Source organism: Girardinichthys multiradiatus, chromosome 1 (assembly GCF_021462225.1).
Source record: "Girardinichthys multiradiatus isolate DD_20200921_A chromosome 1, DD_fGirMul_XY1, whole genome shotgun sequence".
Taxonomy (NCBI): Eukaryota; Metazoa; Chordata; class Actinopteri; order Cyprinodontiformes; family Goodeidae; genus Girardinichthys; species Girardinichthys multiradiatus.
The window spans coordinates 11,128,379-11,152,433 of NC_061794.1; the positions used below are offsets into that span (position 1 = coordinate 11,128,379).

Genomic DNA, 24,055 nt, shown 5'->3' on the forward strand with positions numbered 1-24,055 from the left:
AGTCCGAGTGGATCATGTTCTCCGCATCTATTGTCGATGCTGCTGCCCGTAGCTGCGGCCGTAAGGTCCGCGGTGCCTGTCGCAGCGGAAATCCCAGAACCCGGTGGTGGACACCGGCAGTAAGGGATGCTGTCAAGCTGAAGGAGTCCTATCGGCTGTGGTTGGCTTGTGGGACTCCTGAGGCGGCTGTCGGGTACCGTGAGGCCAAGCGTGCTGCGGCCCGGGCTGTGGCAGAGGCAAAAACTCTGGGCCTGGGAGGAGTTTGGTGAGGCCACGGAGAAGGACTACCGGTTGGCTTTGAAGCGATTCTGGCAAACCGTCCAGCGCCTCAGGAGGGGGAAGCGGTGCTTCGCCAACACTGTTTATAGTGGGGGTGGGAGGCTGCTGACCTCAACTGAGGACATTATCGGGCGGTGGAAGCAGTACTTCGAGGATCTCCTCAATCCTGCCATCACGCATTCCGTGGTGGAAACAGAGGCTGGGGACTCGGGGTTGGACTCTTTCATCACTCAGGCTGAAGTTACAGAGGTGGTTAAAAAGCTCCGCGGTGGCAAGGCTTCGGGGGTGGATGAGATCAGCCCTGAGTACCTTAAGTCTCTGGATGTTGTTGGGCTGTCATGGTTGACACGCCTCTTCAACATTGCGTGGCGGTCGGGGATAGTTCCTCTGGACTGGTAGACTGGGGTGATGGTCCCCCTTCATAAGAAGGGGGGACCGGAGGGTGTGTTCCAAATACAGGGGGATCACACTCCTCAGCCTCCCTGGTAAGGTCTACGCCAGGGTATTGGAGAGGAGAGTGCGGCCGATAGTCGAACCTTGGCTTCAGGAGGAGCAGCGTGGTTTTCGTCCCGGCCGTGGAACACTGGACCAGCTCTACACCCTCTACAGGGTGCTCGAGGGTTCATGGGAGTTTGCCCAACCGGTTCACATGTGTTTTGTGGACCTGGAGAAGGCATTCGACTGTGTCCATCGTGATGCCCTGTGGGGGGTGCTCCAGGAGTATGGAATCGGGGGCCCTTTATTAGGGGCCATCCAGTCCCTGTACGAGCGGAGCAGGAGTTTGGTCCGCATTGCCGGCACCTGTTCAAGGTGCATGTTGGACTCCGGCAGGGCTGCCCTTTGTCACCGGTCCTGTTCATAACTTTTATGCGCTGTGGCGGTTCGCAGCCGAGTGTGAAGCGGCTGGGAAGATCAGCTCCTCCAAGTCCGAGGCCATGGTTCTCGACCGGAAAAGGGTGGCTTGTCCTCTTCAGGTTGGAGGGGAGTTCCTGCCTCAAGTGGAGGAGTTTAAGTATCTCGGGGTCTTGTTCACGAGTGAGGGAAAAATGGAGCGGGAAATCGACAGACGGATCGGTGCGGCTGCCGCAGTAATGGGGGCACTGTGCCGGTCCGTTGTGATGAAGAGAGAGCTGAGCCGAAAAGCAAAGCTCTCAATTTACCGGTCGGTCTACGTTCCTACCCTCACCTATGGCCATGAACTTTGGGTCATGACCGAAAGAACGAGATCACGGATACAAGCGGCTGAAATGAGCTTCCTCCGTAGGGTTCCCAGGCCAGCCGAGAGACATAGTCCATCCAGCGTGTCCTGGGCCGTCCCCTGGAACACGTCCAGGAGGCATCCAATATAGATGCCCGAGCCACCTCAACTGGCTCCTCTCGATGTGGAGGAGCAGCGGCTCTACTCCGAGCCCCTCCCGGATGGCCGAGCTCCTCCACATCGAGAGGAGCCAGTTGAGGTGGCTCGGGCATCTATACCGGATGCCTCCTGGACGCCTTCCTCGGGAGGTGTTCCAGGGGACTGCCCAGGACACACTGGAGGGACTATGTCTCTCGGCTGGCCTGGGAACGCCGTGGGCTCCCCCTGGAGGAGCTGTCTGGGCAGAGGGAAGTCCGGGCGTCTCTGCTGAGTCTGCTGCCCCCGCGACCCGGTCCCGGATAAGCGGAAGACGACGTGTACAAGTACGAGTACGGATCCTTGGTAATGTTAACCCCTGAATGATGAATGAGAAGAAGCATGAAAGAAGTAGTTATGATTTATCTCACCAGGTGAGTGATTGAATGAATCAGAGGAGGCATCAGACAGCGAGTGAAGGGAAGCAGCTCTACTGGCACTGCGTGTTACGGGGCCGTCACGCACTGGAGGCTGAAAACATGCAGAGAAACAGACATAAACACTCTCAGAAGTCCTTCTCCCATGTCTCCTTCTGAATCGTGAAATAGTATGAAGTACACACTGAACAGTAGTGTGTCAAACATTCACTGGGGTTCCTGAACCTGGCTTTTATTCAACTCGTTTGTCAAACAAACTGTCAAGTCCATAAACGTAGAAATCATTCCTTAGATTTAGCAAGAAAGAGGTAATGTTTTCTGAAAGTAAACAAAATGTTATTGTTGTTGACTGGACAACGTGCAGGAGTGGTGATTCATTGACAGCAGCTGCTGCAGTGTGTGTGTGTGTGTGTAAGCCTGGGCACACAAATGAAAGACTGAACTGAATATTAGAGCTCCAGGCAATTCATGTGGAAGCTGTAACACTTTGATTGAACACTCCTCTCACTGTAGCAGACACTTTATTCCCCACCTGTAACACAGGTGTGAGACGACCTATATAAAGATTCATTTCAGCTGTTCTTATGTAAATATATCTGACTCTTGTTAAGAGTGAATTTGTTTCATTTCTCTCAAACAAGTTTACATCCTTTCTAATTCCCTCTTTAGTTCCCTTACAGTGGTGAGATCAGCTGCCAGTATTTTTTTTATTCGACCGCTTCATCTTGAAGGCTTGAGGTTCTCCTAGTTCAGTGCAACACCTAAAACTCAATAATAGGAAAACTCACTCATCTGCCACTCCATTAGAGCATGCCCGTGGCTTCCTGCACAGCATGCAGCGCTACAATCATACTTGACACTAATAAATCATACAGTCTGTGAGATGTTCTCAGGCATTCCAGATATTCTTTACTCTCCCTTTTATTTGCTCGGGACAGTCCGCTTGTTGTAGGCCACTGGGAGAATGTTGTCTGAAAATATTACAAAACTTCTGGTAACTTGTGTTACTGGTGTTAATCACTCTGGAAACATGCAGATGATGGCAGCAGAAGCCACAATGACACAATCAAATACAGTGATGTACAGTGCCTTGCAAAAGTAATCAGAACCCTTTGAACTTTTCCACATTTCAAACATTAGAGCCACAACCTTCCATGGATTTTATTGCCATTTTATGTGATCGACCAACACAAACCTGTGCATTACTGAAGTGGAAGGAATTGATAGTTATTTTTTACTAATTAAAATCTAGCGTGGTGTGCATTTGTATTCACCCCTTAACTTTAACGCCTCTAAAAAAACCCTCCCATTTAAACACTTACCTTCAGACGTTACCTACTTAGTAAATATAGTTCACCTGTGTGTCATTTCACCTCAGTATAAAAGAAGCTGTTCTGTGAAGGCCTAAGAAATTAGCGAACAAACAACATCATGAAGACCAAGGGACACAGCAGACGGAACGCTGCGGGGAAATTTAAAGCATTTATTAGGTTATAGACCTTGCACATCTCATGAAGTACTGTTCAATCCATCGTCCCAAAATGAACGAGTATGGCACAACTGCAAATCTATTCAAAGAATGACTGTCCAGCTCTACCAAGAGTCAGGGTAAGTAAAGCTTATTCAGACAAGCTGCCAAAAGGCCTATGATGCAGGAGGAGCTGCAGAGAACCACACATCGGTAGGGAGAATCTGTCAACAGGACAACTATTAGTTGTGCATTCCACAAACATGGCTGTTATAGAAGAGCGGGAAAAGGAGAGCCATTGTTGAAAGAAAGCCATAAGGTGTTTGCATCAAGCCATGTAGGGAACACAGCAAACAGAGAGCAGGTACACTGGACAGATGAGTCCAACACGGAAGCTTCTGGCCTTCATGCAAAATGCTGGTTGTATATGTAGCCTGGGGTAAAATCTATATCTATATTTCTTTGTCCATGAATATCCCTTGAGTAACATGCTAATGTGTCCCACGTGGTAGTTGCATCACGTAAGTCACGTGATCGTGCTTGACCAATTGTATGCCACGAAGCAAGCTGCACTGACTTCCTCTCAATCAGATGAATGAGGGAAGCTGGAATCTCACAAAACTACTGCTGCCTGCATTTAGAACATCATTTTCATCACAGCAGCGCCTGAAAAAATATTTTCTCCATTCTTGGACTCATATGAACTCTATGAGCTCATACACGGAGCATGTTAGTAAGTCGAGCCACGACTCATTCAGGCTTTGATGGACATTTCTCGGACCAGAACGTGAGTTGTTTTTGATGCTCTCTATTGCAATAACTTCTAAGTGCACTTAACACTAATAACAGTTGCAGGAACATTTTACACAATTTATAGTATTTATTGTTATTGTTCATTTCACAAATTTTTTCCACTACCTTTTGTTAATTATATTACATAGTACCATCAGAAAGAAATTCAGTCTCAGAGCCATTAACTGCTGTCCTCCAGCTCCAGGAGAGGAATCTAGTCTTAATGTTTTAGCCTGTGTATTCACTGTTAATTAGTTTAGCAGTGTAAAAAGCAGATTGTTTGCTACATATAAGTAACACTGCACTTAACCCTAAACACATGTGTCCATGGTGGTGGCAGCATCATGCTGTGGTGATTATTTTTTTCAGCAGGGTCTTAAATACAGGGCAATCCTGAAAGAAAAGCTGTTAGACTCTACAAAAGAGTTGAAACTGAGATAAAGGTTCCCCTGCTAGGAGAATAACGACCCTAGAATGTGGAGCTACAGCTACAATTGATCAGTTAATTCTAGATGGAAATCTAGAGGAAAATCTGTGGCCAGACATGAAAATAGATTTTTTCTTTATACACCCCTCTACATCCATTCAGGCTGAACTTCAGCTAAGTTGCAAAGAAATATGTGCAAACATTTCAGTGTCTAAATGTGCAAAGCTGGTAGAGATGCACCAAAAACAGAATTGCAGCTATAATAGTGCCCAAACATGGTTCTACAAAGTATTGACTCCAGGACGACACATAGAAATACAGACAACAATCCAGGTCCAGATGTATTTTTTCCTCATCCACGTCACCATTACACACTGCTTTTTGCATGTCCATCACATACAATCCCAAGAAAACACAGTGAAGTTTATGATTGTAAAAGGACAAAATGTGGAAAAGGCTCCCACATTTGCAAAGCACTGTACACTCTATTTGCTTCTCTAGTTTCCATCAATGGTAATGAGCGTGCTGCTTGGCTAAAAGATCAGATTTTGAACCAAACTAACCCTGAAGCGTGAAAAGTCAGTATAGGAGGCATCGTAGGTCTTGTGGTGAGCTTCCACCAAGCTGGAGATCATCCGAGCCTGCTCCTCATTCAGCCGTGGCCTCTGTGCCTCCCGGGCTGCCTCCTCTTCTTTCCTCTTCATTATCATTTCCCTTTTCCTCTGGACCTCTTCATCTGTCAGTATAACTGCAACAGACAGGTAGACAGAGGGATACGTGAAAACAGCTGTCAAAACAGTGACGTAATTCTACTTTGCTTTACAAAACATTGCTGAAGGTCAGTAAATGTTACTTACAGAAATACTATTTACACATTAATTCAGTGTACACAGTAATACCACAAATATTCTTTATGTAGGTCAATATAAAACAAATTCAACTCCCTCATAGTAGCATATGGTATCCTTTTAGTAATCCCCTTTATGTTTTTGTATCTAATCCGCTTTCTGTCAAGTTCTAATTCTAGTAGGATGGATTGAAGGACTTTCGGTCATTTTTCTGGCAGCATAATAGTTTGTGATTGAGCTTTCAAAGCCCTGCCTCTGTGGGGACACCCAAAAAACTAAAGAGCAGACACTGTGGATGTAGGACGGCAGCCAGAGAACAAGGAGGAGGAAGTTGAAATCATCGCTTCCCAAGGTTTACTCTAGAACAAAAATGTGAGATCTCTGAATAAGAAAACTGAATGCCATAAAATGTGGTTCACCACATTATTACCTCCTAAGCATCACTCTTATAGATTATAGAAGCAGACAGAGACAGAATTACTGAAAAAAAGAACACTGAAAGTAATTCTGAAAAGCAGATTACATAATCCAGGACATGTTAATAAGATAAAAGTAGATAAGACAGACTTTATTGATCTCACAGTGGAGAAATTAACTTGTTACAGCAGCTCTTAGTAACATACAAGTAGGGCACAGATAGGAAAATGTGCAATCGAAGAACAAGGTAAATTTCCAAGTAGTAATCATAGAATAGAATAAAATACAATAAAATAACTTATGTACAATAAATAGTGGAGGTGGTTGTGCTAAAGTGACAATGATTGTAGGTAGCTACAGTCTGACTGCGGTGGGGATGAAAGAGCTGGGTAGCACTCCTTCCTGAACTTACTGTGAAGGACCTGATCGGTATCCTAGATCTGTACTATTTGTATGCATGTTTCTGTTCCTATTATTGTATCAGTTTGTGCATCTCACTTTTAGCTTTTGTACTGAGCGACAAAACATTCAGTGAGACAGCTCTCGTTTACAACAGAAAGTCATGTCATGATCCTGTTCTTTGATTGCGCTGAGCTTTTAACAGAATGCAGCTTGCACTACAATTTAAGAAGGTAAAGAAATCATATGGTGAATGTATCCATGACCACCTAGTTGAGAACCTACTTTACTATTAATAGACAGAACACAACTGTTGAGAGAAGATATGTTGTGGGTTCTCAGGAGCCCCAGGGTCATCTGCAGAAGTACTCAGGTGAGTCTCTAGTACTGATGTGCCTCACTGGTGAACCCAGTGCTAGGCGCTGAGAACTGGTTTTGTGATACTGAGGAAATCAGCTCTTCTTCAATTCAAGGAAGACAAACCAGAGAAATTTAAAAAAGACAAACCAATAATGTTTCAAGGAACAAGGCATTGAGTTGGTGGAGGACTTTATTTAAGGAAAAAAAGCCCTAAAATTTAATGACCAACATCAAATATAATCCACTATAAAATAAAACTTTGACATATTCTGTTTATGCACGGCTTTGTCTACTGCATGCAATAGAAGTATGTTTCTGTGAACCTCGGGGAGAAAATAAGCAATCTTTGGTGCTGAAGACATTCTCAGAATTCCGGAAGAACGGTGGAGAAAATAGATGTAACAAACATTTACTGTTATAAAATAGCTTGAGTTAAATTATATATTCATACTGTTAGTTTTTTCTATGTTGATGCCCAACTACAAATAATAGTTAAAGCACAGAACATATAATTTGGGAAAATGTCACAGTTAGTCCATCTCTGAAATTCACGTAGGAAATCTGCTGATCATTGTTGTGACTGCTGCAACAAAACACTGCCCTTGAATGCCAAAACTCATATTAATCTCTTGACTTGTTGCCATGGTAAACAATTAGCCACAAGGTTCTCAGCTATGGAGAAAGACAGATGAATAAAAGCTGCCAAGAAGACAAGCTGTTATGGCCGGGGCCCAGAGAGATGGGGTCACAAATCGCAAAAATCCACTGGCAAATCTGCCATTTTGGCAGCAAAACATAAACAGAAAAACAGCCAAATGTCATGATCTGCCTACACTGTTTCTTATACAGGTCCTTCTCAAAATATTAGCATATCGTGATAAAGTTCATTATTTTCCATAATGTCATGATGAAAATTTAACATTCATATATTTTAGATTCATTGCACATTAACTGAAATATTTCAGGTCTTTTATTGTCTTAATACGGATGATTTTGGCATACAGCTCATGAAAACCCAAAATTCCTATCTCACAAAATTAGCATATCATTAAAAGGGTCTCTAAACGAGCTATGAACCTAATCATCTGAATCAACGAGTTAACTCTAAACACCTGCAAAAGATTCCTGAGGCCTTTAAAACTCCCAGCCTGGTTCATCACTCAAGACCCCAATCATGGGTAAGACTGCCGACCTGACTGCTGTCCAGAAGGCCACTATTGACACCCTCAAGCAAGAGGGTAAGACACAGAAAGAAATTTCTGAACGAATAGGCTGTTCCCAGAGTGCTGTATCAAGGCACCTCAGTGGGAAGTCTGTGGGAAGGAAAAAGTGTGGCAGAAAACGCTGCACAACGAGAAGAGGTGACCGGTCCCTGAGGAAGATTGTGGAGAAGGGCCGATTCCAGACCTTGGGGGACCTGCGGAAGCAGTGGACTGAGTCTGGAATAGAAACATCCAGAGCCACCGTGCACAGGCGTGTGCAGGAAATGGGCTACAGGTGCCGCATTCCCCAGGTCAAGCCACTTTTGAACCAGAAACAGCAGCAGAAGCGCCTGACCTGGGCTACAGAGAAGCAGCACTGGACTGTTGCTCTGTGGTCCAAAGTACTTTTTTCGGATGAAAGCAAATTCTGCATGTCATTCGGAAATCAAGGTGCCAGAGTCTGGAGGAAGACTGGGGAGAAGGAAATGCCAAAATGCCAGAAGTCCAGTGTCAAGTACCCACAGTCAGTGATGGTCTGGGGTGCAGTGTCAGCTGCTGGTGTTGGTCCACTGTGTTTTATTAAGGGCAGGGTCAATGCAGCTAGCTATCAGGAGATTTTGGATGACTTCATGCTTCCATCTGCTGAAAAGCTTTATGGAGATGAAGATTTCATTTTTCAGCACGACCTGGCACCTGCTCACAGTGCCAAAACCACTGGTAAATGGTTTACTGACCATGGTATTACTGTGCTCAATTGGCCTGCCAACTCTCCTGACCTGAACCCCATAGAGAATCTGTGGGATATTGTGAAGAGAACGTTGAGAGACTCAAGACTCAACACTCTGGATGAGCTAAAGGCCGCTATCGAAGCATCCTGGGCCTCCATAAGACCTCAGCAGTGCCACAGGCTGATTGCCTCCATGCCACGCCGCATTGAAGCAGTCATTTCTGCCAAAGGATTCCCGACCAAGTATTGAGTGCATAACTGTACATGATTATTTGAAGGTTGACGTTTTTTGTATTAAAAACACTTTTCTTTTATTGGTCGGATGAAATATGCTAATTTTGTGAGATAAGAATTTTGGGTTTTCATGAGCTGTATGCCAAAATCATCCGTATTAAGACAATAAAAGACCTGAAATATTTCAGTTAGTGTGTAATGAATCTAAAATATATGAATGTAAAATTTTCATCATGACATTATGGAAAATAATGAACTTTATCACAATATGCTAATATTTTGAGAAGGACCTGTAGATAAGCCTTTTAAGATAAAAAAGAGATAAAGCTTTGTTTTCTGGCAATACAGTCAGTCAGTCAGTCAGTCATTTTCTACCGCTTATTCCATAGTGGGTCGCGGGGAAGCTGGTGCCTATCTCCAGCAGTCTATGGGCGAGAGGCAGGGTACACCCTGGACAGGTCGCCAGTCCATCGCAGGGCAACACACAAACAACCAAGCACACACTCATTCATACACCTAAGGGCAATTTAGAGTGATCAATTAACCTAACAGACATGTCTTTGGACTGTGGGAGGAAGCCGGAGTACCCGGTGAGAACCCACGCATGCACGGGGAGAACATGCAAACTCCATGCAGAAAGACCCCAGGCTGGGAATTGAACCCAGGACCTTCTGGCAATACATTCAATAGCAAATCTTCTTGATGTCTTCTAGGTGCATTTAAAGATAAGAAAATATTTATCTAGTTTATCCATCTATAAAAAGGTGGGGCTGGTGCAGGATACAGCTGTAAATGATTGCTCTCCGAGGTTCAGTGTCTGGTCTGTCGAAAAATTGGAACACAGGGAAAGGTCAGGACTTACACCACCGACCGAGTTACTGACAACATGCTCTACTCTACTCTACTTGATTCACAAACATACTGCATTAAGCAGCCAAACCTTTAGGCATATATTTGGGTGAAAAGGTATGAATCCAGAAAACAAAAATATAGTTTGCTAAGAGACAGAAGAGGACTTACTAGCAAACAGTGTACACTAACATAGACCGCTCTTAACTAGAATAAGATGTACTTCAGCTTGACTGGCCATGACGATTTATAGGAAACTCGAAGATCAGATTATTTTTTCGATGGCTCTCCCAGGTCTAAGCATGCTTTGGTGTTGTGTTAAGGACATTTTAGTCAAATTAGGTTATTCTCACTTTCAGTTAAGAGTTAATAAAAGGAAGTTAGTGAGGTGAAAGAAGATATTTCAAAAGGAAGCTGTGCTTTCCATTGAAGAAAAATTAGCTGTTTAGTTGGCATAACAGAATGGTAGACTTTGACGGGTATGGGTACATTTATAACATTTATGTTATACCTGTTTATAATATTGTGTGTGTGTGTGTGTGCACACACATGTGTGTGTGTGTGTGTATAAATAAAAGCTATACAAATAAAATGTATTATGTACACATCAGAACAGAATTTTCAAAAATTGTACTCTTGGTTGCAAACATTGAAGCAATCTTAGACGCACAACAATAACCAGTACTGGCCCAAAAACGCAACTGAATGATTCTGCTAAACAAGATTAGCCAGGCTTTTATTTCTATCAAGCCCCTGTCATTAATTATGCTTTGGGTGCACTCCAGGGTCTATCTACTCCTAAGCCAAAAGCAGACAGCCAAGATTCACTCCTCGTGGTAAGGATATTCAAGTATCCAGGGCATAATTGTGAATAGGCAGAGTTTGGTCAAAGTTTGGCATGGGGATCAGAGCAGCTATTCTCAGGCTGCAACTTGATTGGACAAGTTCTTCTTATGCCAAGCTGGAAAAAAGAAGGCATCATGAGTCCACAAAAGAATGTTCAAAGGAACATCTTGACCACCCAACAGCTCTTTGGGAAATACTCAAGAGTTTACCAAAAGACACTACTTTGGTCTTTTAAAAAGGGCTGACTGGATGTGGTGATGTGGTGCCTGGCGTGGCATAAATAAGCAGCAAAGTACAGGAAAGAAAAGATTGAAATAAAAGCAAACAGCAAACAAAAAACAAAATCAGGCTTTGGTCAACTTATCTGAAGCCAGAGATGTTGGTAAAAGAGGCAAAGAAAGAAGACCCCTGGGAAGGAGGCCAGAGGTTTGCTGTGGGCTTACACATTAACCAGCCATCCAACCTGTTTAACACAGTGGAGGCTACTACCCTTTAGATTTACTGTGATATATGTCAAGAAGCATTTGGTGTGTAGCCAATTTGTTCTCCCTAATGCCCCAGGCTTGTGCTTTCAAGCGGTTAAATTCAGGTCAGTCAGGCATCAAGGCACCTACACATGCTGTGTGTGACGCAAAATAGCTTATTGAAAGATCACAATAAGAGCAAAAATGGTAGCAGGACCATGTGATAAAAACATGTTCTACTGTGTTGACTCAACATTTTTTTCTGCAGGCTTTAATCTAACCATTGCCTACTGTGTTTTTTATCAATGACACACATTAGGATTCCTCCTTAACTGGCTTATTTGGCTGCTACTGAAAACTAATTTTCTTCTTTCAGGGAGCAAATTATGCAGACCTCTGGAAAGAGGCCCTTGCAAAAGAACTCATGAACTTCCTCACTTTTTATCAAATCACAAACCTAGACTAAATATCTTCCAGGATTTTCTGGAAATAAAAATGTGAAATTTGTTGTGTGCATTTGTATTCAAGCCATTTACTCTCATACCTCTACATAAAACCCAGACCACTCAACTGCCTTCAGAAGTAACCTTATTGTAGAGCTCAGTTGTGGGTATTTCATCTCAGTATCCAGCTGGTCAGTGAAGGTTCAGTGGTTTGTTAGAGAACATTAATGAACAAAAAGGATCACGAAGACCAAGGAACAAAGCAGACAGCATAAAGGTGTAGAGATGTTTAAAGGAGAGATAGGTTATAAAGTAATATTCTGAGCTTTAAACATCTCACAGAGCAACTTTCAATCCATCATCTAAAGCGGAAAGAGCACGGCACCACTGCACACCTTCCAAGACATGGCCGCCCACCTAAACTGACAAGGAGAGCATTAATCAGAGAAGCAGCCAAGAGACCCATGGTAACTCTGGAGGAGCTGCGAAGATGCACAAATGCGTTGGAAGAATCTGCATGAACAACACAAATCTAGCATTTATAAAAAAGTAGCATGAAAGCTATTGTTGAAAGAAAGCTATAAGAAGTCTCTTTTGCAGTTTGCTACAAACTATGAAGGGGTCGTAGCGAACATGTGGAAGAAAGTGCTCTGGTAAGATGAGAACAAAATTTGATGTTATTGTACTGCTTGCAAAAAGCTTTGTGTGGAGAAAAACTAAAATTGTTCACCAGCTGAAAACACCATCCCCACAGTGAAACAATGTAGTGGCAGCATCATGCTGCGGGAACGCTTTTTCTTCAGCAGCAACAGGGATGCCGGATGGAGTTAAAATGCAGGTCAACCCTGGAAGGAAACTAACATGCATGAATATGTTAGAATGGCCCAGTGAAAGTCCATATCAAAATCCAACTGTAAATCTGCAATAAAAGTGAAATTTGCTCTTCATTGATGCTCTCCATCCAATCTGACTAAACTTGAGCCACTTTTCAAAGAAGAATAGGCAAATATTTCGGTCTCTCTATGTGTAAAACTGGTTGAGACATACCCCAGACAACTTGCTCCTGTAATTGCAGGGTTGACCCCAGGGCGCTTAAAACAAATGTACGCCACACTTTCCAAAATCACGAATCCTTTTTCCTCAAAGTCACAATTATGAAGCGCTTTGCACTGGTCTATCACATAAAATCCCAATAAAATACATTGAAGTAAAGTGACAAAATGTGAAAATGTTAATTAGTTGGTAGTACCCTTTTAAGGCACTACATTTAAATCACACAGATCAGCAAAATAAGCACTCTACATGGTGGAAACTATTTTCCATTTTCAATAGATTTATTCACACTCCTTTTTAACATGTTACTGTTTTAGAGGTCACTCAATCTGGTTTCCAAAGCACTGAAAACACAACACATCTTTTCATTTTGATGAAAAAAAACAAATCACACACGATTTAATGTATTCAGTCGTTGCAAAATGGTCAGTAAAAAAGTACTCAGAAGATGACTAATTATGAAGCCCCTTGTAGAGCTTTAGCTAACATGGGAATTTAATCATCTGTGGTCTAAAATGCTCAAAAACTCATGTAATTCTAATCCTGTTCACATATATTGCAAGCATGAAAGCACGCACTCACACACACACACGCGCATGTGGGGAGGTCTTTTCCTGGCATCTTTCTAACCTGTGTCAAATAAGGACAGGGTGTTTACTAAGAGCTCAGCTGGCAGAGCCTGGAGAGGGCAAGCAAAAACACCCACATGCACACAGTACTAATCAGAGTGCATTCGTCTGTGAAAGAGATGCAAATATAATCTCAAGATTTCTTATATACACCCACAAAAGGTATATGGGACCATCTTTGGGAAACAAAAGGGATCTGTTCAGACACACTTTATTTTCTTCCTAAAAATTAGCACCTAAATAACAAAAACACTTAAAGGGAATTCATGATGTCCACGTCTGCTAACGTAAACCTTGTCATGTATCCCAGTCTGCGGGGTTCCTTCAAGTCCCTCTGTGGCCAACCACATGTAGCTCAAACATTTGCAACCCTCCTGGACTGAGTGCCCACACTATGTATAAGCCTGGATCAGTCTCGCTTTCAGGGAGAAAATACCAGACGGGGCTGACCACAAGCAGAAAAACAACAGTGTAGCCTGCTGTTATCCACACCTTTGCGATGCTCCACTGACAAAGTAGAAGGACTCAACTGATTGCTGCTCGCGGAAGGGAGGCTTCAATGCAACTGGCTCGGAGCTTTGCACAAAGATGCCACAAACATCACTGCAAAGTCACAATGAGTAAGCACACCTGAAAACCACTGAGGAACACTAATTTGTCAGATTAACTGCCTTTAAAGTGAGAGAGAATCCCCTACGAACGACACACTCAAGTTTCTGGATTTGACAGAGCATATAATTAATCAAATATAAAATCACATCATAAATAACACGGGTATTGCAGAAAGTATTTAAAGGGATAGTTCTGAATTTCTGAAGTGGGGTTCTATTAAGATGTTTGGTCATGAGCAGTAAAATTATTCCCCAAGGTAGGCCAATCTCTCACTTTGGTGAAACAGAAATTATCTTTCAAAGCACAGACTAGACAACAGCAGATTTCTTCCTTATTATAAAAATGCTACTCTGAAAATGATCCTGTTTTATAATGAGATAACTCTTATAACTGCTGTCTTGTTTGCATTAGACAGTTATTTACCGACCATAGAAGCCAGGTATACGTTGAAGACCATGGCAGGTCATGGTCCATAACAACAGCTTTAATGTCTGAAACACAGAATGTATTGAGCATATTTGGGCATATTAACAAGCAACTCTAATAATAATTCAAAAGTACAATCATTTCCTAATAGAGAAAATCCCTGTTTCTTTTCAACTGAAATGGATATAGTACCGAAGCTGTAATAAATTATAGATCATATGTTAGGAGATCATTTGTTACTTGTAGAATAAACCCACTGATCAACTTTAGCCTTTATAAACCAGCTGTGACAAGGTGTCACTTTGGGTTAGCAGGGCGTTAGGAAAAATCTTTTCTCCTCATGTTGTCTGGTTCTTGTGTTACACCCAAACCTGGTGGTCTGTATGCATAACCAACTAGGTGAGGAGCAAACTGGAAACAAGCTGCTTTTCAAACACTGAGACATTGCTGTTTTTGTGACTGTTAACAACCATCTGCTTGGATAAAGGGCAGCATGAAAAGCACTAATTGCATGAAGCAATTTTTTGACCCATGACTGAGCTTGCCATAGGGTACCACCATACTAATGCATTTGGACTATAAACTCTATTACTCATTTCCTTGCTGTAAATAAGATCAGTTTTCACTAACCTATTAGTTCTACTGCCACCTGTTTCTTCTGAAATCTTTAAGTGTTACATTAAGCTGTGGCTTACTGACAACACAAACCACACTGAGACCAATATGTTCAAAAACCATACTTAAGCACAGCTAGGAGTGATTTCAACTGCCAATGTCACATTGTTTATTGCTTTTTACTGATGATCCTTACATCAGCAATGTTGACAATTATACAGTCAGAAGATTCTCCTGCCTGGAATTAAAGTTTTGTTTCTCTTATCTTAATGGCTGCACGCGTAACTGGTCCTGAAAAACGAAGACAAATAAAAAGAAATGTGTATTTTATAAATGTATGACTGTGCTTTTCAAGATAAGCTTTGTGCAGCGTCAGAGCAGCTGCTCTACTGTAACTCAGATGAATAAATGAATATTACATCAGAAGAATTTAAGCTGAGGCAATGATGCTACATAATGCTTGAAAATTAAGTCTACTTCAGTCTACTGAAGCTTTGGTGTAATGTTGAGGCTTTAGGCTCTGTAACAAATAAACGAAACCACATCATTTAAAAAAAAAAAAAAAAACATGTTGAGTCTTTCAGCAGTTATAATATTATTATAATAATCAGATAAAAATAAAAGTGGAGGAAATTCTGAGATTGTGAGAAATGTACTTTTAACACGTCATGACAGTAAACCTTTTGACCACATGGCCGAGCTTTCCGGTGATGACATCAGAGCTAGGCTCACCAGACTATAAAAAACATATCATTTTGGTTTTCACCACATGCCCAATACGAAAAACAATAGCGCACATGGAATAACCTGCTACGTGGTGTCCGATTTCAAGTATCCGATCCCTGTTGTCTGGTTTTATGTCAGCCACAATAAACTATTTTGAATAATCATTGCCTAGGTTTGTGTGCACAACGTGCAAAAATTGCATTGTAAGCTATGCGCATTATTTTGTTAGTTTTCACACCTGCCACTTTTGGTCCGCTTTAAACAGACCAGAGTTCACTTCCCCCCTACGTCCGGACCTTTTGTGGAGGTGTGAATACACTCTAGCAAACCCTGGTCCGGACCAAACAACTGGACCGAGACCCACTTTTGGTCTCAAACCACTTCCAAACAGACTCTGGTGCGGTTCGCTCCTGGTGTGAATACGGACTGCCCCCGATCCTACCCAATCACATAAAACATACGTCTCTCTGGCCTTAAAAAGCTAACAAAGCCGGTAGCAAAAGTGAACGATGTACTGAAATTATACCTGATCAGCAGTCAGTTGCTTAGCAACACTGCTACCAACATGTTGTGTGTCAGAGCCGCAGAGCACATTAGCTTCAGCCTTTTACTCCAGCAGAGTGCTTTATATAAAAACGCCATTAGCAGAGTAAGACGTAATGTTATCACAGACTGTAGCTTTGTGTGTCAACTCAGATAAAACAGTTGTTTTGATTTTAATGACATATTGGAAAAAGGGGTCGATATCTGCGCCTATTCTTAAATGCCTCGGATTGGTATTATGGACACCCCTGCTTTAAAGATTTTAGTAAAAATGTACTTTCTAAATGTGGCAATAGTGGCTGAAAATGCAACTGCAGCAGCAAAACTTATTCTCCATACAGTTGACAGGCCGTAATTCAGCAATTTTACAGGTAGCATTTTTCTGCTGATATTCAGTTCCACTGAAGATGTTTGAAATCAAGAAGTTGTCTTAAAGCTGATAGCCCATCTTCTAATAATCCCAGCAATACAAAGAATTTACTGTGATTTCTGGAATGCCTCTCAGTTTTCATTGCCCTCTTGAAATTCTTACTGGCGGTGAGGACAACAGGGGTGAGGCAGTTACCAGCTATTGTGCTTTTAGTAGTTTATTGAAGTGCTAGGAATATTGTTTGATTTTTTTCCAGGAACATTATACTTCTATACTATGACTCCATCTCTACATGGACACAATACAGAGGGTGGAAACATGAAATGCCGTTGAAACAATAAATAAGCTACAAATATGAACCGACAGCATCAGTACCGTCAGAATACTAAAGTTTTAAAAACCATTGTACTCACATTCTTTCATCATGCCAATGTCGATGCAGCGTTTCAGACGACAGGCTTGGCAGTGGCGTCGGTTGTCTTTAGTGATTGTGCAGCTCCCGTTGAATGGACAGGTGAAGGTGGCTTTACGTTTCATGCTGCGTCTGTATGAGGATAAAAATGTTTGGTAACTAAAAAAGAAAAAAAAAAAAAAACAAGACTTTCTGCAATAGTCAGAATTCAAAAGATATGAGATACACTCAAATCAATTAAACTAACAGGTATAAATTATGCTACAGGTGTATTTTTAAATATACAGTTTCTGTAAAAGTCAGATGTTTTCACTTGAGTTAGTGACGGGGTTAGTGACTCAGATGAAAAATAAATATGTTTCTGAAAGCAGGCTCAGGTGGTCAATTGCAATGACGTCATTATGAACCTCCATCTTAAAACGTTACACATACATTAGGGAGCTATACACTGTTATACTGTTCAGATAACACCAAGACGTTGGTAAGAGAAACATGACCAATGAATAACAAAAAAGAAATGTTAATGTTATGCATACCTTGTAAACAGAGAAAAAATAACCAGAAAAATCTACTGTTATTGACCTAATTAAAATTATAAATTCACAGATCGACTCTTCTTTACTGGGCGGAAGACTTATTCTCATCAAGTGGAAGGACCCTCGGCCCCCAACATTTGGCCAGTGGATTAATCCATTTAGAAAAGAATAAGTTTACCATCAGAAGGTGTGCTGGAAATTGCTATGCTTCCTGGTGACCATTCATTGGTTATGCTGAGAATATGTCAGCCTGTGATGTTGACTCATAATTAAGTTATTTTGAACCCAGTGATTTATCGTTATACACGTGTATAGTTTTGTGTATATCTTGAGCATAAAACACTATATATATTTTTTTTCTTTTCTCATCTGAGATCTGGTATCTAGGGGAGGAAGGAATGGGAGCATTGCTATACATGTTTGTGTGTTTAATTGTTGGAAAATAAAGCCCCTAGATGAATGCACAGGTTTTTAGAATTACAGACCGATCACCAATCAGCTCTGATCTGTAGGTCTAATGCAGAAAATTAAATGCTCCTACTGTTCAGCCTTATAAAGGCATACTTTGATTCTCTCTTTTTAGTTGAATAAAAATCAAATGGAAAGTGCTTTTATTGATGTAATCAATCTTGTAATTCATTGTGGTTATTCAAGCCAGCATCTCTTTTAATAGGTCTTTAGAAGAAAAAAATATATAAAAAAATGAATCAGCATATCAGGCCTCAGAGAAAAACTGGAAATCAGTATAAACCACAGAAAGCCTGATTGCTGCATTCCTGGTCACAATATTACAAAAACTCCATAGAGATTTAAGGCCATCCCGAAACGTCATTTCAGGCCAGTTTAGATGATAAACAATTCATATCGAGATTTATGGAATGCAAATCAATCCAAATTCAATTTAAATCATCAATTTTATTTTTTTGGTGTAGTCAAATAAATTAGTCAAACTTACATTAAATTACATGCAGTCCAATTCAATTCTGTCTACAACAGAGTTCAGTTGATGACATTATGCCTATTGGTACAAATTAGAAAGACTAAAGGAAAACACATTGGTTGCACATGGAAATGTCACTACGAAACAAATTTTAGAGGAAAAGCCAAATAATAAAACCTTGTGACAATTCCATGGTTTACAAGAAGAAATGTGCTAGTGTGTGAAAAACTAAGTACACCACAAAAACCTGAGATACTTAAAAAGGGCTGTGCTTTCTTTTTATGATGAATATGAAAATGCAAAACTAAAATGAATGAACCCACCTAAAGAAGCCCTTGCAGCCCTCACAGGTCATGGCGTTGAAGTGGAAACCGGTGGCCTTGTCCCCGCACACTCCACAGATCCGTGGGGCATTGCGGTCAAACTCATCGGGTTCAACCACTGACGTTGTCACCGTCATGGGCTCCATCACTGAGCAGAAAGGAGGAAAAAGACAACATTTAAAGCCTATGTGACACAAATGACAACTTTACTCAGGACTCAAACTAATAAATAGAAGAAGAAAATACATAAAACTGAAAGGAAAGGGGAAACTTTCACTATGAGCTCGCATGCAGAGACTTTCCCCAACTATGAATTAAACCTAAAGAATCAACTTGTTTGGCTCTGTCTCTTTGCAGTGGGAGTTGTTCAGCGGGTGCCGACGGGGAGATGTGCTTTTTCTCTTTTTATCCAAACAGGCGTTGGGCTATTAGCATATTTAGCAATAGGCACCAACAGCCACACTCTGCGTCTTGCGGCTATTGGATGGATGAGCCAGTTAATGTTGCAACCACACACACACGCCTACTCACACAATCTAGAAAACCATGAAATATCTGTCATTGAGAGAAAAACTAATTAATGACAGAAAGAGGGTCTATCACCAAATGTTGAGAAACAACCCATCCATTTGTTACTGCCAGTTTTGTACTGTCAGATTTTTCCACACATACACCATCTGGACATATTCTATGAAATAAACAGCAGTGGAAAAGCACATACCAACTGGCAACTGTGTTCAAACTAATCCCATCAACCATCACTAAACAACACTGATACCTTGAATTTAATTTAAGCATCCTCAACAAATACAACACAGGGAAATATGAGAACGCAGTCTCTACATATAGAAATATAGTAAATAAGTTATATTTGTTAACTAAAGTGGTCTAATGTCTCATCTTTGTTTATTTCAATGGTTTCCAATATTATAGGAAATTATTATACTGATCAATATTAGCAGACAGATAGAGGAAATTAAATCATTATTTTTGGGTGAACCACTACTCAAGCTTATGTGAAACTGATTCAAAAAGGAATTATTCCTTATGTGGCCCATACAGGGTTGGACAAGTATTACTTTTTTGTTTCTTTTCACCAAAAGAACAAAAACGTCACAAACTCTATTTCAAAGAATCTGTAATCAGTGTGGAATAATTCAGTCTGGTTCTGACTGATCCATATATCATGGCTCATCTCAATCTAATTAAAAAAATAAATATTTCACAAGAAGTCTACAGGTTTGCTGAATGTCTAACTTTGTTTTAAGGCATTTCTGTTACAAGTAAAAATCCAAAACCCTAAAAAACGTTTCTTTGGTTTAGAACCAATATGATGCTATGAAACGTTTGCATTTTCAACATTTAATACTAAGCAATATTTTCTTATTTATTTCCCAGTGCTTACATTCGTTCAGATCGTGTCTGTCAATCTGTCCAGTTTTTTCAACATTGTATGCAAAGTCCTGCTGCACAAGCAATCTAACATTGGAGGTGGGCTCTTCAATCTATCTGTAGCACAGTGCTGGCAGCCACCCTAACAAACCATCCTTATTACACAACAAGAGGACGATTTAAGAACTACCTCCTATCTTACTTTCAAATAAGAAGGTTTAGGGCATTAAACTAAAAGCACCTGCCTTCAGATATGGAGTTAAAGATAATATCTTGTATTTAATTGATCAGATGCCACAAGCTGACAGCAACTACGTAGTGCTTTTCTGAGACAAATATCCAGTGCCACCTTTAGTAATAAATATTAGGGATTAGCCACGTTGTACCATTATTACTACCAGTATCAATGTTATGTGATAATAAAGTGTCATATTACAATATCAGTAATATAATGAAACAATGTTTTGTTCCTCAGCATGCAAAATATTATTTACACCCACAATCCAGTCAACCCATGTAGCAGTGGGCCAGGTCATTGGTTGAGTTTGCAAATCACATCAGCTGATTATTAGCTGTGCAGATATAGCAACAGGTCCAAGTCACCAAGTGGACCCAGTGAAGATGCAGGTTGGTATCTGGAAGTCACAGTACAGAGCAGAGTCAATTGAACTGTGGAAAAACAGTTTTAGCACTAACTATATGATCTAAATTGACGTGTCAAGGTTTGAAGGAAAAACTGCTTTCATAAAAGGCAACGATGGTATTTGAGCAGGATACATAAGCAGCTATGAAGCATGAAGGTAAACACATAGCTCAACAATCTTAGGTGCACTTTAAAATGCAGAAAGAACAAGCAGTTTATGGAAACTACAGGGGTTGGACAATGAAAGGGAAACACCTGTCATCTTAATGTGGGAGGTTTCATGGCTAAATTGGACCAGCCTGGTAGCCAGTCTTCATTGATTGCACATTGCACCAGTAAGAGCAGAATGTGAAGGTTCAATTAGCAGGGTAAGAGCACAGTTTTGCTCAAAATATTGAAATGCACACAACATAATGGGTGACATACCAGAGTTCAAAAGAGGACAAATTGTTGGTGCATGTCTTGCTGGCGCATCTGTGACCAAGACAGCAAGTCTTTGTGATGTATCAAGAACCACGGTATCCAGGGTAATGTCAGCATATCACCAAGAAGGACCAACCACATCCAACAGGATTAACTGTGGACGCAAGAGGAAGCTGTCTGAAAGGGATGTTCGGGTGCTAACCCGGATTGTATCCAAAAAACATAAAACCACGGCTGCCCAAATCACGGCAGAATTAAATGTGCACCTCAACTCTCCTGTTTCCACCAGAACTGTCCATCAGGAGCTCCACAGGGTCAATATACACGGCCAGGCTGCTATAGCCAAACCTTTGGTCACTCATGTCAATGCCAAACGTCGGTTTTAATGGTGCAAGGAGCGCAAATCTTGGGCTGTGGACAATGTGAAACATGTATTGTTCTCTGATGAGTCCACCTTTACTGTTTTCCCCACATCCGGGAGAGTTACGGTGTGGAGAAGCCCCAAAGAAGCGTACCACCCAGACTGTTGCATGCCCAGAGTGAAGCATGGGGGTGGATCAGTGATGGTTTGGGCTGCCATATCATGGCATTCCCTTGGCCCAATACTTGTGCTAGATGGGCGCGTCACTGCCAAGGACTACCGAACCATTCTTGAGGACCATGTGCATCCAATGGTTCAAACATTGTATCCTGAAGGCGGTGCCGTGTATCAGGATGACAATGCACCGATACACACAGCAAGACTGGTGAAAGATTGTTTTGATGAACATGAAAGTGAAATTGAACATCTCCCATGGTCTGCACAGTCACCAGATCTAAATATTATTGAGCCACTTTGGGGTGTTTTGGAGGAGCGAGTCAGGAAATGCTTTCCTCCACCAGTCTCCCGTAGTGACCTGGCCACTATCCTGCAAGAAGAATGGCTTAAAATCCCTCTGACCACTGTACAGGACTTGTATATATCATTCCCAAGACGAATTGACGCTGTATTGGCCGCAAAAGGAGGCCCTACACCATACTAATAAATTATTGTGGTCTAAAACCACGTGTTTCAGTTTCATTGTCCAACCCCTGTACTTGATGTTAGGAAAACATGCAACTTTAATATTATTGTTAAATATTATAATGAAAATACTGATTCCCATCCATCCACATTTTTCTATCATCTCTGTGAGCTTTAGGATGTGTGGAGTCAAGTTTGACACATTTTGTATAAATAAGTCCATCAGTGTTGTGACTGTGTGTGCATGGCTCTTTGAATTTAATAGCCAACTAAAAATTGCATCTAGGCAGTACTTTGTGATCGTAACATCAAACGCACTGATAATACAGTTTAAAATGTGATTTGATATATCACTAACATGTTGTTCAGCCAAGGTCTGGAGGTCTATTGAAGCAATGATTGTCATTCAGTAGAGTTTGATTTGTTGCTCTCAGTATTTTGTTTATTACAGCTTTTTTTAGCTTTTGAATTACGTTTCGCTGCAATGTCTTAAAACAGACTGTAAGCGACAGAAATGAGTAGAGGGGAAATACTTTTTATTTGCTAAACTAATAAATGCTGCAGTTAGCATTTCATTTTTTATATACCATCATTAAAATGGTTATCTAAAACTTTTATGAAAAAGTATGATTAATTTAGACTATATTGCCCACTGTTAATAAACATTGTGTTATTAGCTCTACTGTGAAAGGTGACACTAAAATGTGAAACTATCAGAATGATAAAGGAACAGTTCGCAGGACGTAACATTACTTAAAAGCAGTTTGAACCCGTTTCCACGGCAGTTCACAGAGAGGTGACATGTCCTCACCTGACCTCTCACTTGACAACTAAATCGGGACAAAGAACTGGGGGAGGGGGTACACGCAATGGATTTTAACAAAGCAGGAGTCACGTCGCTACACAATACAGCCTGTGGGATCCAGACATGCCCAGAAGTAGGATTCGGATCAAGTCAAACAAGGACAAAGAGACAGGAACAGCTACTGCTGAAAGGCATTTAAGGGCAACATAAGAAATAAGTGGAAAAGATAAGAGAATAATGAGAGAACATGAATCAATAAAGATGAGCACAGTCAGATTCGGCAAGATCTTACCGCATGGTAAGAGTGAAATTTTAATAACAGAACTGAAAAACCCATTTACACACCTGGCCAAGGACTGCTTGGCTCTGAAGCATCTGATAATTAACACAATGAGCAACTACTTCACTACTCCACATTTAAATCAGGACATATTACTATAATGCATGCTAACCCTTAGTATTTAACATTTGAGTACCTGGGCTTGAAGTCATGTGCACCGTGTGTTGGGTAAACATACGTGTGATTTGACAGGACAGATGTGCACATGAGAAAAAACACCAAACCCTAACCGTTCGTCATCAAGTGACAAAAACAACCTTGTTTACTTGTGCAGCACCAGGTGAATAATTAAAAACATGCAGATGGTGAAATGGAGGAAGATAGGAGTAAACACCTCAACAGATCTGTAAAAAGTAAACGCACAACATGCAGTTTCTTTACTAGAGTTGAAAAACTTTATTATTCCTTCTCTTTCCAAATCTCTGCATCAATATACCTCTTTGTTTTTACTTTTTAACACCGCTTAATAAAAAGTTGTATTATTTTTTTATGTAACACAATTGAATGGCAGTAAAAACAAGAAAGAAATCTAGCAGATAGGTTTTTGTCTTTGTTGCCATATTCTTCCACTGCTACAACATGTTTGTTGTTCTATTACCAGAGAATACATAGTCTTTCTTTCATCTCTCATCACCTGCTTGACAGACAGCAGCTGGTTATGATAATGTCAGAAAGAAAGCATTTAGACATTTTGACTGTGTGACGATCTGAACAGAAAAGTTAATTACCCTCTTCATTA

General features: G+C 41.1%; 1 protein-coding gene across 2 annotated transcripts in view; it reads right to left on the reverse strand.

Moving 5' to 3' along the window:
- LOC124867356 (vitamin D3 receptor A) overlaps positions 1–24,055 on the reverse strand; it is a 99,651-nt gene that overhangs the window by 21,307 nt on the left and 54,289 nt on the right. For both annotated transcript variants that reach the window (XM_047363777.1, XM_047363769.1), the window contains exons 3-6: positions 18,711–18,858; positions 16,913–17,043; positions 5,300–5,484; positions 2,044–2,143 (exon numbers count right to left, since the gene is read on the reverse strand). In XM_047363777.1, coding sequence (XP_047219733.1) covers positions 2,044–2,143; positions 5,300–5,484; positions 16,913–17,043; positions 18,711–18,856 — 562 coding nt within the window. In that variant the 5' untranslated portion in view covers positions 18,857–18,858. The remainder of the gene's footprint in view (positions 1–2,043; positions 2,144–5,299; positions 5,485–16,912; positions 17,044–18,710; positions 18,859–24,055) is intronic.